We start from the raw sequence: 15,273 nt of genomic DNA on the forward strand, positions 1-15,273 counted from the left end.
AAAAAATGTTCCACATCACTGGTCATTCAAGAGATGCAGATGAAAACAACACTGAGATTCCACCTCACCCCACAAAGAATGGCTGCTATCAAGAAATCCAACAATAACAAATGTTGGCAGGGTTGTGGGGAGAAAGGAACCCTTCTCCATTGTTGGTGGGAGTGCAGACTGGTGCAACCACTATGCAAATTAATAGGGAGATACCTCAAAGAGCTGGGACTAGAGGTTCCATTTGACCCAGCCATCCCTCTGCTGGGTATCTTTCCAAAAGAACTAAAAGAATCATATCACAGTGATGTATGTGTACCTATGTTTATAGCGGCACAGTTTGTAATACCTAAAACTTGGAAACAGCCCATTTGCCCATCAGTTGGAAACAGGATAAAGAAGATGTGGTTTTTCTATAAAATGGAATATTACTCAGCCATAAAGAATGAGATATTAGATTCACTCATAGGAAAGTGGATACATATTGAGAATATATTCAACATGAAATAAGTCACACATGTGTAAATACCAAATAGTTTCTCTGGTGTGAAAAGCTATAATAGTACATAAGATCCTAATGAGATAATTGACAATGTGAAATAGGAAAGAAAGGTATAAAGGTGTAGGGAAAGTGGGAAGGGTAGGGGAAAGGTAATAAGGGAAAGAAATAATACGAGAAAATGGAAAAATGGAAATAAAATGTTTGTAAATGAGGGGGGAGGAGGGGGTGAAGGGAGGGCAGGGTCAAGGAGGAAAAATGAGAACCAAGACCTTTCATGTAAAGGTTCAAGATCCCAATAATGAATGTAATTGTACTGTATACCTAAAATGTACCAATAAACTCAATGAGGAACAAAAAAAGTTGAATTTACTTTTTTCTAAGAAAGACGATGCTTGTAGTGATGCTTTGTGGAGAGACATCCCTAAGAGACAGCATTTTTTTGTTTTTTTTGGTGACTTGATTGTTAAACTTTAGGTACTTAACCTCTTAATGATATGAAGAATTGCACCACAGAATTTGGGAAATATACCAATCCCGCAACCGGAGAGTGCATTAACCAGTATGTCATTGCATATATTTTTTTTCTGAAAACAAGGATCACTATGAAGTTTGATGTAATGATGAACAGACAGCCCATCTTTCTCTGAATTATAATATGCCATGGAGCTAATAATGCCCAGAAGTCTGAACAGCTAGTCTATGGATTAAAGTCCATATTACCTGTAGCATGAGTGATAACCCCATTATTCAACACCAGAGGCATTTTTGTATTTTCTGTATGTATTTAAGTGATCTGTTGCCAAATAAAGTTTTGAACTACCTTTTCAAAAGGTAAAAATATACTGTTTACTAAAAGGAAATATATATTTCCTATGAAAATTTTTGCCCAAATTTTAGTTCCAAGTTAGGGAAAAGTTTAGATTTTTTTAAAAAGGATAAATCTTCATTTTTGACATAGTACATCCAAACTGAGAGAAAATAGCATGGGAAAAGATCATGCTACTGTAGGTCTGAATATTTGTGATGATAACTTTATGTCTCTTCTCTTAAAACACTGTGATAAAAATGCTCAACGGGTTGTTTGCTTTTTTTTTTTTTCACCTACCTAGTGAAAAAACCACATTGAGGTCTTGAAACTGGCGAGTACATGAGATCCACTTCCTGTTGTGAGAAGGCAGATGTATCTTAGACTCACTAAAGTTCTCGAAGATTGTTTTCATTCTCTCAGATGAACCAACATAGGTTTCAGACTTACATATATGAAGTGAAACCAAAACTCCCTATAATTTGTTATTTTTGTAACATGAAGTCTTTCTGGCCAGGAGAAACAGTTTGAGCTGTTAATAATTTGCTTTAAAGAAGTGTTATCAGAGCAGGGTTGCTTCACTGTCTAAACTGTACTCTCTCCTTTTGAAAAGAAGCTGCATTCAGAGCTTGTTTGAGGTCCTCTATGTTCCTGTTTTGTATTCCCACTTCTCATCCCAGCCCAGGTACGTGAATCCAGCCATAAGTCAAAGGCTGGTCTTGAGTAAAATTGAGTCAGAGCCCACACTTTGCATTGGACTGTCTCTGGCAGTAGATCTGAGGTTAGCTGTTGGAGTTCGAGGGTCCTCCATGCAACTTGGAGCCCACAGGAGATGGGTGGAGGAGACTTGCTGATACCCTTGGAGCCATGGTTGGTTCCTATCTCCTTTGCAGAATCTGTGGCTGTTCTATAGGGATTGCTCGGTCTTTGTAAAGCTGCTCTTTTTGTTTGAAGTAATGTAATTTCATCTTGAGCCCTGAGATTTCCTTAACTCCTTAATTCTCCTGATTCTTAGTTGTTTTAATGGCTTCTTGGAGGGGATTCTTGGATCCCAGATTCCCCAAATCTTGCCTACCACTAACTTTACATGCTCTTTGTCTTGAATCCTGACTCTTAGCTAAGTTTTAGCTTCAAATGACATACATATTTGGGCAAAAATATTTTGTCAGTAGGTACTAATTGGCTTTTAATCATCTCAGATAATTGGCATATCAAAAAAGATATCTGGATCAGGGAGGCTGAGGCAGAAGGATTTTAAGATTGAGCCCAGACCAGACAAATTAGTGACTTAGTGAGATCCTCTCTCAAAATGAAAACAAACCAAGCAACAAAGAGCTGGGAATATAGCTCAGTGCAAAGACCCTGGCCTCAATTCCCAGGGAAAGTGGGGACAAAGGTGCCTGGAGACCATAATGGGGGGATTTTAGGACAAGAAGCAGACAGTGTGGTAAATGTGAAGTGCAGATGAGGAGAGGATTCTCTATGAGAACGTGCTTAGATTTAAGTTGCAGGCCATGATTGACATATATCTATTTTTGCATAAAATGTTTACTCTAAGAAACTAATCAATCATCCTTGTGAAATAAAGGACTTTCATAAAATAAAGAACCAGTGAAGGATTTCCTAAGCTGTCTATCCCCTAAGAAATATAATTCAATTTAATCCTAATTGCTGAAGAAAACACACATTATACTTTTCCTAAAAATATATTTTCATTTAGTAGATAATATTATATTACATATTATGTAAGCATACATTTTATAGCATTTTCACAAATAAATCTTGTCAAATCTGTACGAAACCTATATTGTTGTGATTCTTGTAGATACTTTGACTGTAATAAGTAGGTTCAGAGTGTAATAAGTAGGTTCTTTCCCTGGGTGACTTGGTTATACATTATGATAGCCATGGATTAATTCTGGGCCTCTGGATATTAAAATCCTATCACATTCCCATAGTGTGCCATATTTTCTCTTTAAAATGCAGTAGAACCATACATAAAAGTTATTAGATCAATAGTTAGATATGTAATATACTAGCCAGATACATCTAAAATAGCATAAAATGCCACAAGTTATCTACTAACTTTTAGAACTACTTTTAAATTGTATTCTTTTAATTTTTTAAAAGTTCTCTACTTGTTAATATAAAGGCAAATTATTTAAACCTGAAAAAGTTCAGCTTAGATATTGGAGTCGAAAAAATGAAATTTCTTTAAGCTAAAATTCTCTCCGTGGATATATAGACATGTGGCCACTTGAAAGCATTGTTTTGGGGGGGTTATATTTCTGCTGATTTTATATGAATTGTTTATAATGTTTTGTGAAAAAACATATATTTCAGATATGTTGTATTCTGCCTGATTTGAAGATTTAAAGAACCAGTACAGAATAGTACCTAATTTATCTTCCATAAAACATGAGAGAAATATTCAGAGATAAAGACAGAATAAGGCATTTCAATTTGGCTGCAAATAAGAATTTTTTGACAAGGAAAGTTGGAAGTTATAGAGATCACATCAAAAGAGACATGGAATTTATTTTTCTTGGATATTTACTTCAATGGCTTAAGTGTAACCTTATGTGGTAGCAGGATCATAAACATAGTTCAATGTGAACCTGTAATATTTTGTGATTGTGGCAGTTACCCTTCAGATTAACTTAAATAATCAACATTATTTATATGAAAACAGATATATTTTTTCTTTCTCACACAAAAATGTAAAACTTCAGTGAGCACTGCTGTCATAAGTAGTCAGAGAGCTGCCTGTGGGTGGAAACAGGAAACATTAGTGATAAATGCTCTGGTGCTTTTTTTTTTTTCAGGTTCAGCTCAATGTATATTGATTCTAATTAGCACATTTTGTGCCTCAGCTAGTAGCTCTCTTTTAGCTCTGCTTGGAGAGTTTTTTTTAGAATCCACCCTGCTCATAAACACTGCCACCTCCTCCCTCCTTGTCTCTTTACAAATGTTACAACACAATCAGAAATTTCCTCTTTTCTTTCCTTCCTGCATTTTCAGCAGGTTCCCTTGCGTCAGAAGCCAAGGAAGAAAACTCAAGGTAATCAGATATCTTTTGTTTCTTTATCCCCTTTGTGTGTGTGTGTGTGTGTGTGTGTGTGTGTGTGTGAGTGTGTGTGTGTGTTCTTTTTCTTTTCCTTCCTAGATGCCTTCTTTGGGATCAGATTTTTGTCTGTCTGAATGTTAATATCAGGAGGTGGATGGCAGATTAATTTTTGGTTTTTTTTGGAGTGATTTTAAGAAATGACGGCATGCTGTTCATTTGGATTAATCCTTCACAGTATGTCAATATCAACCGAGCTTAGAAAGACTGGCACAGAGTCGGAGAGTAGCTATGTTTTAGGTGCATTTTAACCCTTCCATAGCTTTTGCATAACTAGTGCCAACGTTGCTGACAGGAGATGACTGATTGCAGTGATGTGCCTGTCAGCCTTGGGATTTTAATTTTTTTAACTAATACTTGCATATTAGGCTCACTGCTTCTTTACCCATATCCTATACCTTCTAAGCACAGAGTAAACGTTTAAAAAAGTAAAACAGATACATGAAATTATTTTGCTTTGTTTGGGGTGAAAAATACAACGAAAGATGCCTTTCACTTTGCCACATAAATCAAGGTAAACACCTCTTTGTATAATTGCTGCAGGTCTTTTCACGATGAGTCGGAGGAGGATATCGTGTAAAGATCTGGGACATGCTGACTGTCAAGGGTGGCTGTTTAAGAAAAAGGAAAAGGGAACTTTCCTAAGCAACAAATGGAAAAAGTTCTGGGTGGTGCTCAAGGGGTCGTCGCTGTACTGGTACAACAATCAGATGGTGAGTCTGTCTTCTTCCTCCCGTTCCAGCCTCTCCACCAAAGGGTGGGTGAAAGATCTTGATCAGGTGACACTTCTGCCAAAGTTCATTTTGATTTCTGAGACTTGGGACAGAGCACACACAAGAAAGTTCTAGAAACCATTTCTGTTCCAGTAGAAATGTAGGTCACTCTGTTGTATATTATGGAGCAGGCAGCCATCCTGCTTGACGACTCTGGTCAGGAGAAAGGAAGGGGCGAGTCCCAAATTTATATCTTTGCTAGTGGAGGCTTTCAGGTTCTATTACTGTTACTGTTCCACAAGAAAGATTCAAATAATTTCAAGATTTATGTGGACATCAATTAATATGGTAAATTTATGTTGCTAATCTCTCTACTCAAAAGAGGCTCAGCTTCTCCATCTGTTAAAGGTATGAATGGATTCAGTCCTGAGAAGCTATTTTCGTTTTTCCTTTGCTACCTTCGTCCCCCTCTTTCCTCTGGCTTTCTCTGTTGGGTGGGCTGGTTTGGAATTGCTAACCTGTGTGCCAGCTTTGTGCTGGTGTGGGGAGTTGCTTTTTTCAATGATGACATTAAACCATTGATGCATGAACGACACTCAGTACGATAGTTGCCTAATTTATGCTTTAATGGACCTACACTGTTGTGGCCTGCTTCACAGACTAGTTTTCTGTTGAAAAGAACTGGAGAGAAAGTGATTGTTAGTGTGCTGATCTTCCATGGCTGGAAACATTTTCAAATGATGCTGTTGTTGACTATTGAATCAGTAGTCTTCCACAGTTGGTCTTGGGAGGGCTCCGGCCTCTTTGTGAAATAGGGAAGATCAGTGATGAAGAGCCTCTAATTCTTTAAGGGAAAAGTACTTAAGAATTGCTTATAAGCCAGAGCAACTAGAGTTATATGACACCATTCTTTGTAAATGACTCGTGCATGCCCGTCACTCCGGCAACAGTGCTAGAGAACATGTAACTTTATTAATGTGAAAGAAAGAGCTTCATATTATTTGGGAGTGAACTTTTTAGTTGATGAATTTGCTTTTACAGGCTACTAGTCAAAATGCTTTACAAACAAAAACACACGACTAAATAAAAAACTGCATTACCCTGATTACATTAAAGATTTGCTTAAACTGTACTCAAATCCAATCCCAGTTCCTTCGAATAAGTACACTTCCCTGGAACTCCTCTCTGCACCCCTGTTCCTAAAGGTTTCACCCCTTGCACAACATGGCACAAACTTCTCTAGAGTTCCACAAACATACATATTTTGAAGGATTTCATGAGTTTTAACAACTTTATCAAAAATTTAGGGCTTCAGTGGAAGGTGTCACCTTGCAGAATGAGCAATCTTCCACTATTTTCTCTTCCTTCCTTTTATTTTTTCTTCTGGCTATATCTTCATCTTGTCTCCCACAGAATAGTTCTGCCCAGGCTAAAGCTACCCGAGACTAAGATCGTATCTTCTATTATAGGGAGGTTTAAAGTTAATATAAATTTTTCTTTCTAATTTTTTATTATTTAGGTTCAGGCTTTTGAGTAATTACGGCATGTGCTTGTCACCTGCACCATAAGCGGACTTACTTTGGGGAATTTCTTGAGGCTGTTGGATAAATTGGGTGCTGATGGAGCATGGCACCTGTGTGGGAAGTAATAAAGCTTGGATTTAGCACAAAACTAGCCTTATCAGATTATTCAGCACATATTTCTGAGTACTGTCACTGTCTTAGAATTTAAAGGAAGCCGTTCCGAACCTACATGGTTACAGATGTGGCTCATGTGGAGCCATCAGCTTGTTTGGCCTCTGCTTCTCATAGAGCTACCTTCAGGCATCAGGCCTTCGCTGTTTCCTCAGCGCAGCGCACATTGAGAGACTAGGCAGAGGGAAAGGACAGAGCCTCAGACACAGGCAGGCCCCAGCCTGACTTGTATCATGCAAATGTAGGAAGCACTAGTTTGATGCATGAATACAGTTAGATTAGTGACTTTATTTTGGGAATAAGTTTCCTTTTTTTGTGGCTAGGGAAGTAATGAATTATAGCTTACCATGGAAGGACCCTTCCATAGAGACAGTCTTTGTCTCACCCTAACCTCTCTCTGTCTCTGTCTCTGTCTCTCTCTCTCTCTCTCTCTCTCTCTCTCACACACACACACACACACACACACACAATGCATACCCTGGCATTTTAATTATATATTTGTTGTGGGGAAAAAAGGCCCCAATGAGTACTTAATTAGCAGTCATATTTCCTCTATTTGTGTGAATATCAATTGTGAAAGAAGAGCCATGCACACACCCTCAAGCCAAAACATTTATTTACTTTATGTCACGTAGAGAATTCAGATTTGACACAGTTGCTCCTAAGGCACCCGTGCCTAACGAGCAGATGTCTAATTTTGCTGCCTGCATTCCCTATTGTGTGTGAGGGCAAGCCTTGCAGTTTTTAACTTAGCTGGATGCCGAGGAGTAACACCACCTCTCAGAGAATGTCTGGTATCGAGAAGTTCTACTATTCCTGCAAGAGCTTTTGTGGGTACCTTTCAGAGGCTTTCTTGCTGACACCTCAGAATCACCCTCAGAGGTAGAAATAATTGCCACATTTGGCAGCTGGAAAGACAGACTCAGAGAGATGGTGTAAATTGCCCCAAGACCTACATGTCATAAGTGTAAGAAAGCTTCCCACTTGGACTCCTTTGATTCCTAAATCCATGGTATTGCCCCATACCAACGTGAATTCATGTGGGGACCAGGATGAGTGAACCAATAAACCCACTGTCTTCTGCCAGTAAAGTTTGGAGAGAACAGCTCTTTAAAAGAAACAGTTCTGCTGTGAAGTTACAAGTGATCCCACTGGGTTTCTTTGCTTGTCCTTATTGCTTCAGAGGAGGCTATACCATCCTCTACCTTCTTCTAGGTCTTTTGCTGTCATTGTTATTCAGTAATCAATGCACAATGCACCTCATTTTCTTCTTTTTTTCACGTCTCGGTTTCTAACTGCACTTCCCAGACTTCCTTGAGAAAGGTCATCTGCCATTTTTCATGTCATATTTTATATACTTAGAAAGTGACAAAGCACACAAGATCACACACCACCATCAGATCTTTCAAGACCATATGGGAATGTTATGGCTATACAAATCCCAGATGGGTGAAATCTTAGGATTAAAACCCACATCCTTATTTTCCTTAGGATGAAGTACAAGTTTACTTTATGGCTCATAGGAATTGCTTTAGCTGGTACCTTTCCTCTGTCCCACACTCTCCACCCCAAGCTGTGTTATGGAACTTCTGGTTTTGTGCTGAGACATGTGCCTGCTCTCCCTGAGCCTTTGCACACACTGTTTCTCTGCTCAGAAACCTTTATTTCCATGTCTTGAAGCCTTGCTCTCATCTAATTCCATCAAGCTTATTCCTTGTAATAATAATAAGAAGAAAAATTTTAGTTTTTGGCTTTCTGAAAGCCAAATTACCCTTCTTTGGTGTGGGCCTATCTGGGGCCTTAAACTTAGCCACCTCTCTGTTGCCTGAACATCTTATATCTTCATCATCATCATCATCATCATCATCATCATCATCATCATCATCATCATCAATCTTCCTTTTCTGTTTGTCAGGCATACTGTTTCCCATAATTAATAGTAATCTCTGATTGCCTGAACATCTTATATCTTCATCATCATCATCATCATCATCATCATCATCATCATCATCATCTTCCTTTTCTGTTTGTCAGGCATACTGTTTCCCATAATTAATAGTAATCTCTGTAGGGCAAGATGATGAATATATCTTTAGAGTCTTACTCAGTGCCTCTCATTTAATAGGTACTCGATTAAAATTTGTTGATTTCACAAATAAGTGAGCATTAGGAATCATGAGCATTTACATTGCCCATGGGAATTTTGAGAAATGAAATTGTGAATTGGAACCATTTTTTGCAGGAAGTAAATTTCCAGGAATGGGAATCCCACTTCTTTTTTTAAAGAAAGATACAGGAAAAAGTGCAAGGTCCTGTGATATCATATAGGTCCCACATAGCTATTCCAGTGTTGCAGATATCTTATTAAGAGTGTGAGGAGTAGAGCACCTGGGATGGGCATTCTAGTCCAAGGACTAACATGGACAAAGGAATAAAAATGTAAACGAGCTGTACCAACCTGCTATTTTAGGCATTCTATTGAATTCTCATAATAACTGAGCAAGATAAATTTTATTATTCTCATTTTTCAAATGGTTTACTGAAGCTCAGGGAATTGAAAGAACTTGTTTAGTGGCTCATAAGAAGTAAATGCTGGAGCAGGGATTAAAACTGGTAATCTCCTACATAAAAGCTGGGCTCTTTTCTCTGGACTGCGTGACTTCTCCATTGAGAGATGACCCAGGGTCATTAAATGGGGACCTCAAACACACAGTACAGGAATGTGTATATGATCCAGTAGGCAGGAGGGAGCCACTGCATGCACTTGAGCTAGGAGTGAAGTTGGCATGTGAAAGATATTAATGTAGTTGCAGTAAATTGAGAATAAGAGAACTTGCAGAGAGCCAGTTAGGAGGTGGTAAGAAAACACAGTCATCAGTACACAAACTCCTGAATGAGAGGGCTAGCAGTGATGATTAGTAGGACCTTAACTGAGAAAAAAAAGGGCAACATATGGAGGATGACCAGAAATAAGACAAGAAATTTGAGGCTAAAATGAGGATGAATCCAAGATTCGGAGCCTGGAGAGACTGGGAAAATAATGTAAGAATTGAAGAAGAAAGAGTTTGTGGCTAAAATGTAGAATCTCATTTCGATTCATTGTTACTTACTTTTTTGGTTTACTTTCTTTTTGCCTAATATTTTTTGGTATAAAATCACTAGAAATTCCCATTTTTAAAGTAAGGTAGCCATTTATGCTGCTATCTTAATGGTTGAAGGGAACTGTAGCATGCCTGGGTAAGTCACTCAATGCTTTTTATTTCATGAAACTTTTAGGTAAAGAAATGAGGCTTGTAGGGTAGTAGCTGGTTTAATACATATTGTGTAGGCTTTTCACTGTGAGCTCTGATCTGGCTGAACAAATATGACTCTGTTTATTTTGCACTGCCTGAATGTTTTTGGATTCAAGTAACTGTGTTGACTTCATCCATTTTTCATCCCTCACTACACAAGTACTTCAGTGAATTTAAGAGGATCTTAGATTTGGAAGGAGTTTTCTTTTCTTGAGATCAGTTTTATAAAAATACTTATAGCAAACATCTTACCAGTTTTTAGAATAGGCAAAATTTTACCCTCATAGAAAAACGTTACTTTAAAGCCAGGATTTCTCTATTCATGAGGCAACTATTCTGAAAGTTTCAGTAAATATGTAGAAAAAATTAAGACTAGGTTAATTCTCCCAGGAGAATGGCATTAAGTCTCCGGTATCTTTCATCAGTAATAATTATCTCTTAGCATGTATTTTCAAAAAATGCCTGAGAGAATTTGCCATAGGTAGGAAATCTGTTTTTAGTGATTACAATGTGAATTCCTAAAAACATATTCTGTACTTATGTGATTTAAACTGTGTTCCTAGACCATAGAAGGAGTAGATATGGAGTAGACACTAAGATTTTTTGAGAATTACTTAATCATGACATTATTTATAAATTATATAAATCATATAATCAAAACATTGTAGAATACTTCATCTATTCCCTGACTGGTAAACTGAGCATTTGAGGCTTCTCCTTTATTTGAACTCCATGTTCATTGTCTTAGATAGAAAGCCTCTGAAGGCATCTCAAACAAAATTCTGATTATAACATGTTTCTTCTGTGAAGAGAATTCAAACCAATTACATGAAATTGGAGAACTTTATGCCAACCTAGAAAAAAGAATGCGAAGGTGAATTATTTATGGTCCAGGCAGAGCAAAAACGATGTGTCAGTAGCTGCAAGTGATCAACTGACTTGAAATGATGACTCAAGGGTCATGATGACATTTGTCAGTCCACAGAGTTTCAAGCCAGAATGCCTTCTATTCTAAAAACCCCTTAAAATATTTACAGGAGACAAAGTGCACACATATGTACACACTTATTAAATTAAATATGACATTATACACATTTACCTTATAGTCATGAATGTATATATGCATGTATAAATATTAGTACATATTCATTAATATATGTATACAAATATTAATATATACAAATATATATATTTACATTTAGATGTTTTAGTTTATTGGTACAATTTAGGTATACAATACAGTTATATTAGTCATTGGGATCTTATAACTTTACATAACATATCTTGGCTCTTATTTTTCCCCATTCCCCCTGTCCTCTCTTCACCCCCTCCACCACCCTACCTATTAACAAATATTTTGTGTCCATGTTTTTCCTTTTCTCATATTTTTCTCTTTTTCTCTTTCCCCTACTCATCCAACTTCCCGTACTTCTTTAGACCTTTTCTTTCTATTACACAATATTAATTATATGTTTTGATCCTTATTTACACTTTTAGATTTTCACACCAGAGAAACTTCAGTATTTACACATGTGTGTCCTACTAATTTCACTTAAGAGTATGGCCTCAATATGTATCTATTTAGCTATAAATGTCTCAAGTTTCTCATTTTTTATGGCTGAGTAGTACTGCACTTTATTTAAAAAGCCACATCGTTATCCAGGCTCCAGTTGATGGGCAATTGGTCTGTTTCCAAATTTTAGCTATTATAAACTGTGCTGCTATAAACATGGGTGGGCATATATCGCTGTGGTCTGACTCTTAATTCTTGTGGGAAGAAACCCAGCAGAGAAATACCTGGGTCAAATGGGACCTCTGAACCTAGTTGTTTAAGGTGTTTCCATATTGATCTCCACAGTGGTTGCACCGGTCTGCACTCCCACCAACAATGAAGAAGGGTTCCTATCTCCCCACGACCCTGCCAGCATTTGTTATTGGCTGATTTCTTTTTTTTTTCTTTTAAATTGAATTTATTGGTACATTCTAGGTAGACAGTACAGTTACATTCATTACTGGGATCTTGTACCTTTACATGCCAGATCTTGGTTCTCATTTTTCCCCCTTGTCCCCTCCCTTCACCCCCTCCTCCCCTCCCCACCTTCAAACACTTTAATTCCATTTTTACATTTTCTCATATTTTTTTTCCTTTTCCCTTATTCCCCTTTCCCTATCCTTCTCACTGTCCCTACACCTTTGGTCCTTTCTTCCTATTTCACGTTGCTAATTGTCCTGTTAGGATCTTGAGTACTATTTTAGTTTTTCACACCAGAGAAACTATTCGGTTTGGCTGATTTCTTGATAGCAGCCATTCTTTCTGGGATGAGATGGAATCTCAGTGTTGTTTTCATCTGCATTTCTTGAATGACCAGTGATGTTGAACATTTTTTCATATGTTTATTTGCTTCTTTTACTTGTTTGTCTGAGAAGTATCTCTTCATTTCAGATGTCCATTTTTGAACTGGGTCTTTATATTTGGGGCATCTGATTTTTTTTGAGTTCTTTATATATTCTAGACAGTAGACCTTTGTCTGAGGAACAGCTGGTAAAAATTCTTTTCCACATTGTGGGTTGTCTCTTAGCTCTGCTAATGATTTCTCTTGCAGTGCAGAAAATGTTTTAAAAGATGAGATCCCAGTTGTTGACTCTTTGTGCAAGTTCCTGTACTACTGAGGATTGGTTCATAAAGATATATTGACATGTTGGTTACTAATACAATTCTCTATGTCTTTATTTTCTAAGTAAACTTTGACTAAGAGCACAATCTCTGCATAATTCAGAGCTACTGAATTGAGAAGATGAAATACTGATAAAAGCATGTAAAAATTAAAGGAACACATACAAAGAAGAGCAATTTTATGTGTACTTTAGAAGAAATATGTTTCCATTAGTACTGTGATTTTAAGAGAGGAAGAATTGTTCTAGGGATGTACAGACTCAGAAATAGTTTATTTTGGCAATTCTGGGCTCTCCTGTGCTAGAGATTCTAAGAATACACACATCAACACCATTCAAAGGCTGACTCTAAGCCATAGGCGGGAGTGGGCTGGAAGGCATTTGTATTCTTCAGCACAGTGGTTCCACCTCTGGAGGAAGAGTTTAGGTTACTCAGGAGCTGGTAGTGAGGGTGTACGCTCATTTCCCAAGCAGTCTAATAATATGTGCCCCAAAAGATGAACTGAACTTTTGATTTGATTTGAGAGTTTTTTTTTTCTGAGAAGTCTTTATTTGAAGATTTATTATTCCTCCAGAGCAAGCTTATCCAAGGGCCAGGGCCAGGTGCTTCCATAAACTAGCTAGGGGATGAACTCATCTGTCATTGTGTTGCTGTTTTTAATTTTCTACAGTGCATGTTGAAAGAACATCTCAAGAGAAAGCTGTACAATGATAAGTTAAAAATAATGAATTTTTGAAGGGTTAGGAGTACAAGGAAACAAGTTTGAAATGATGTCTTTAAAAAGACACAAGGAAATGGCATGCTATGGTAGAAGGCATCCCTGGATTCCAAATCAAAAAGACAAGTCCTGCCCTGATGCATAGACACTGGACAGCTTAGCTCACTCTCCATTGTCCCTGGGGCCTTTGCTTCTTTTTACCTTGATAGATAGAAACATGAAGAGACGGTTGTCCCCTGGGAAAGCAATGGTACTTATTCATGGCACATTAGCCACTGATATTTTCCTATTTTGCATCTTGCAACATTTACTGTAGCAGATGTCTTCGCATCTTTTATGGACAAATAATTATTTCAGAGTAGTAGGTGCAACTTTCAAAATTTATTTTTTAAAAAATTATGATGAAATACACATATAAAGTTTACTATTTTAACTGTACTTAAAGGGTACAGTTGAGTGGCGTTGAGTTCATTCACATTCTCGTACAATTCCTCCCTCTGTGCCTCTCCAGAACTCTTTTCATCTTGCAAAACTAAAATTCTGTACTTAGTGGACAATAATTCCCTTTCCTTATCCTCTTAGTCCCTGAAAGTCACTGTTCTACTTTCTGTCTCTATGAACTTGACTACTTTAGGTCCTGCATGTAAGTATAATCATGTATTATCTGTCCTTCTGTGACTGGCTTGTTTCACTGAGTATACAGTCTTCAAGGTTGATCCTTGTCATAGCTGGTATTATTAAATGCCGAGTCAGGTGGGACCTATCTCCACCAAGCCCCATGGAGTCCAACAGCTGATTTTTTTTTCAAGTTCAGTTAGCCTTCTGGATTTAGGAGTTCCACATACATGGACTGAACCAATCATAGACCAAAAATACTCAGAAAAAAATGTACCTTTGCTCAACGTGTACATGCGTTTTTTCCTTGTCGTTATCCCTTCAACTTTCTTGTCATTACCCCTAAACAATACACACTAAAAATGATAATAATGATTTACATTGTATTATATGTAGCCATTGTCAGAATTTCTTTCCTTTTAAGGCTGAGCAATATTCTGTTATGTTTATAGACCACATTTTGTTTATCCATTCATATCTGTTGACGGATGCGTGTCGCTTACATCTTTTGGCTATTGTGACTAATGCTCTTATATAAACACAAACATACAAAGTACATCCTTGAGATCCTGATTTCAGTTCTTTTGGGTGCATACTAAAAAGTCAAATTGTAGGAACACATTCTAATTCTATTTTTAATTTTTGGAAGAGCTTTCACAGTATTTTCCAGAATAGCTGCTTGGTTTTCCTTTCCTAAGAAAAGTGCACAAGGATTCCAGCTTCTCTACAGCCTCACGACAATGTATTTATTTATTTATTTTTGATAGTATCCATTAGTGTGAGGTGATATGTTATTGCTGTTTTGGTTTGCATTTTTCTACTGACTCTGAATATCTTTACCGTGGGTCATTTGTATATCTTTTTTGAAGAAATATCTTTCCCCCAACTTTGATTGAGATTTGTTATTTGTTGTTGAGAACAACAATAATATATATTTCAATAACATTCACGAAACTCATGAAAACAGCTTGAAGAGATTTTAAAGTTCCTAAAGTATTTGAAATAATATACATATGTGAAGGCAAGGTTATGTGTTATATTGACCAAATGATCTTTAAAAAAGCATTTACCGGGCCGGGGATTTAGCTCAGCAGTTCGGTGGCCTGCCTTGCAAGTGCAAGGACCCAAGTTCAATCCGGGACCAAAA

At 37.3% G+C, this 15,273-nt stretch overlaps 1 protein-coding gene across 1 annotated transcript in view; it reads left to right on the forward strand.

Annotated features, from left to right (window-relative positions):
* The window catches only part of Ipcef1 (interaction protein for cytohesin exchange factors 1), a 164,532-nt gene that overhangs the window by 87,298 nt on the left and 61,961 nt on the right, over positions 1-15,273 (forward strand). The window contains exons 4-5 of the mRNA XM_010628875.2: positions 4,320-4,356; positions 4,963-5,132. Coding sequence (XP_010627177.2) covers positions 4,320-4,356; positions 4,963-5,132 — 207 coding nt within the window. The remainder of the gene's footprint in view (positions 1-4,319; positions 4,357-4,962; positions 5,133-15,273) is intronic.

Source organism: Fukomys damarensis, unplaced genomic scaffold, assembly GCF_012274545.1.
Source record: "Fukomys damarensis isolate Sample0158 unplaced genomic scaffold, DMR_v1.0_HiC HiC_scaffold_14, whole genome shotgun sequence".
Taxonomy (NCBI): domain Eukaryota; kingdom Metazoa; phylum Chordata; class Mammalia; order Rodentia; family Bathyergidae; genus Fukomys; species Fukomys damarensis.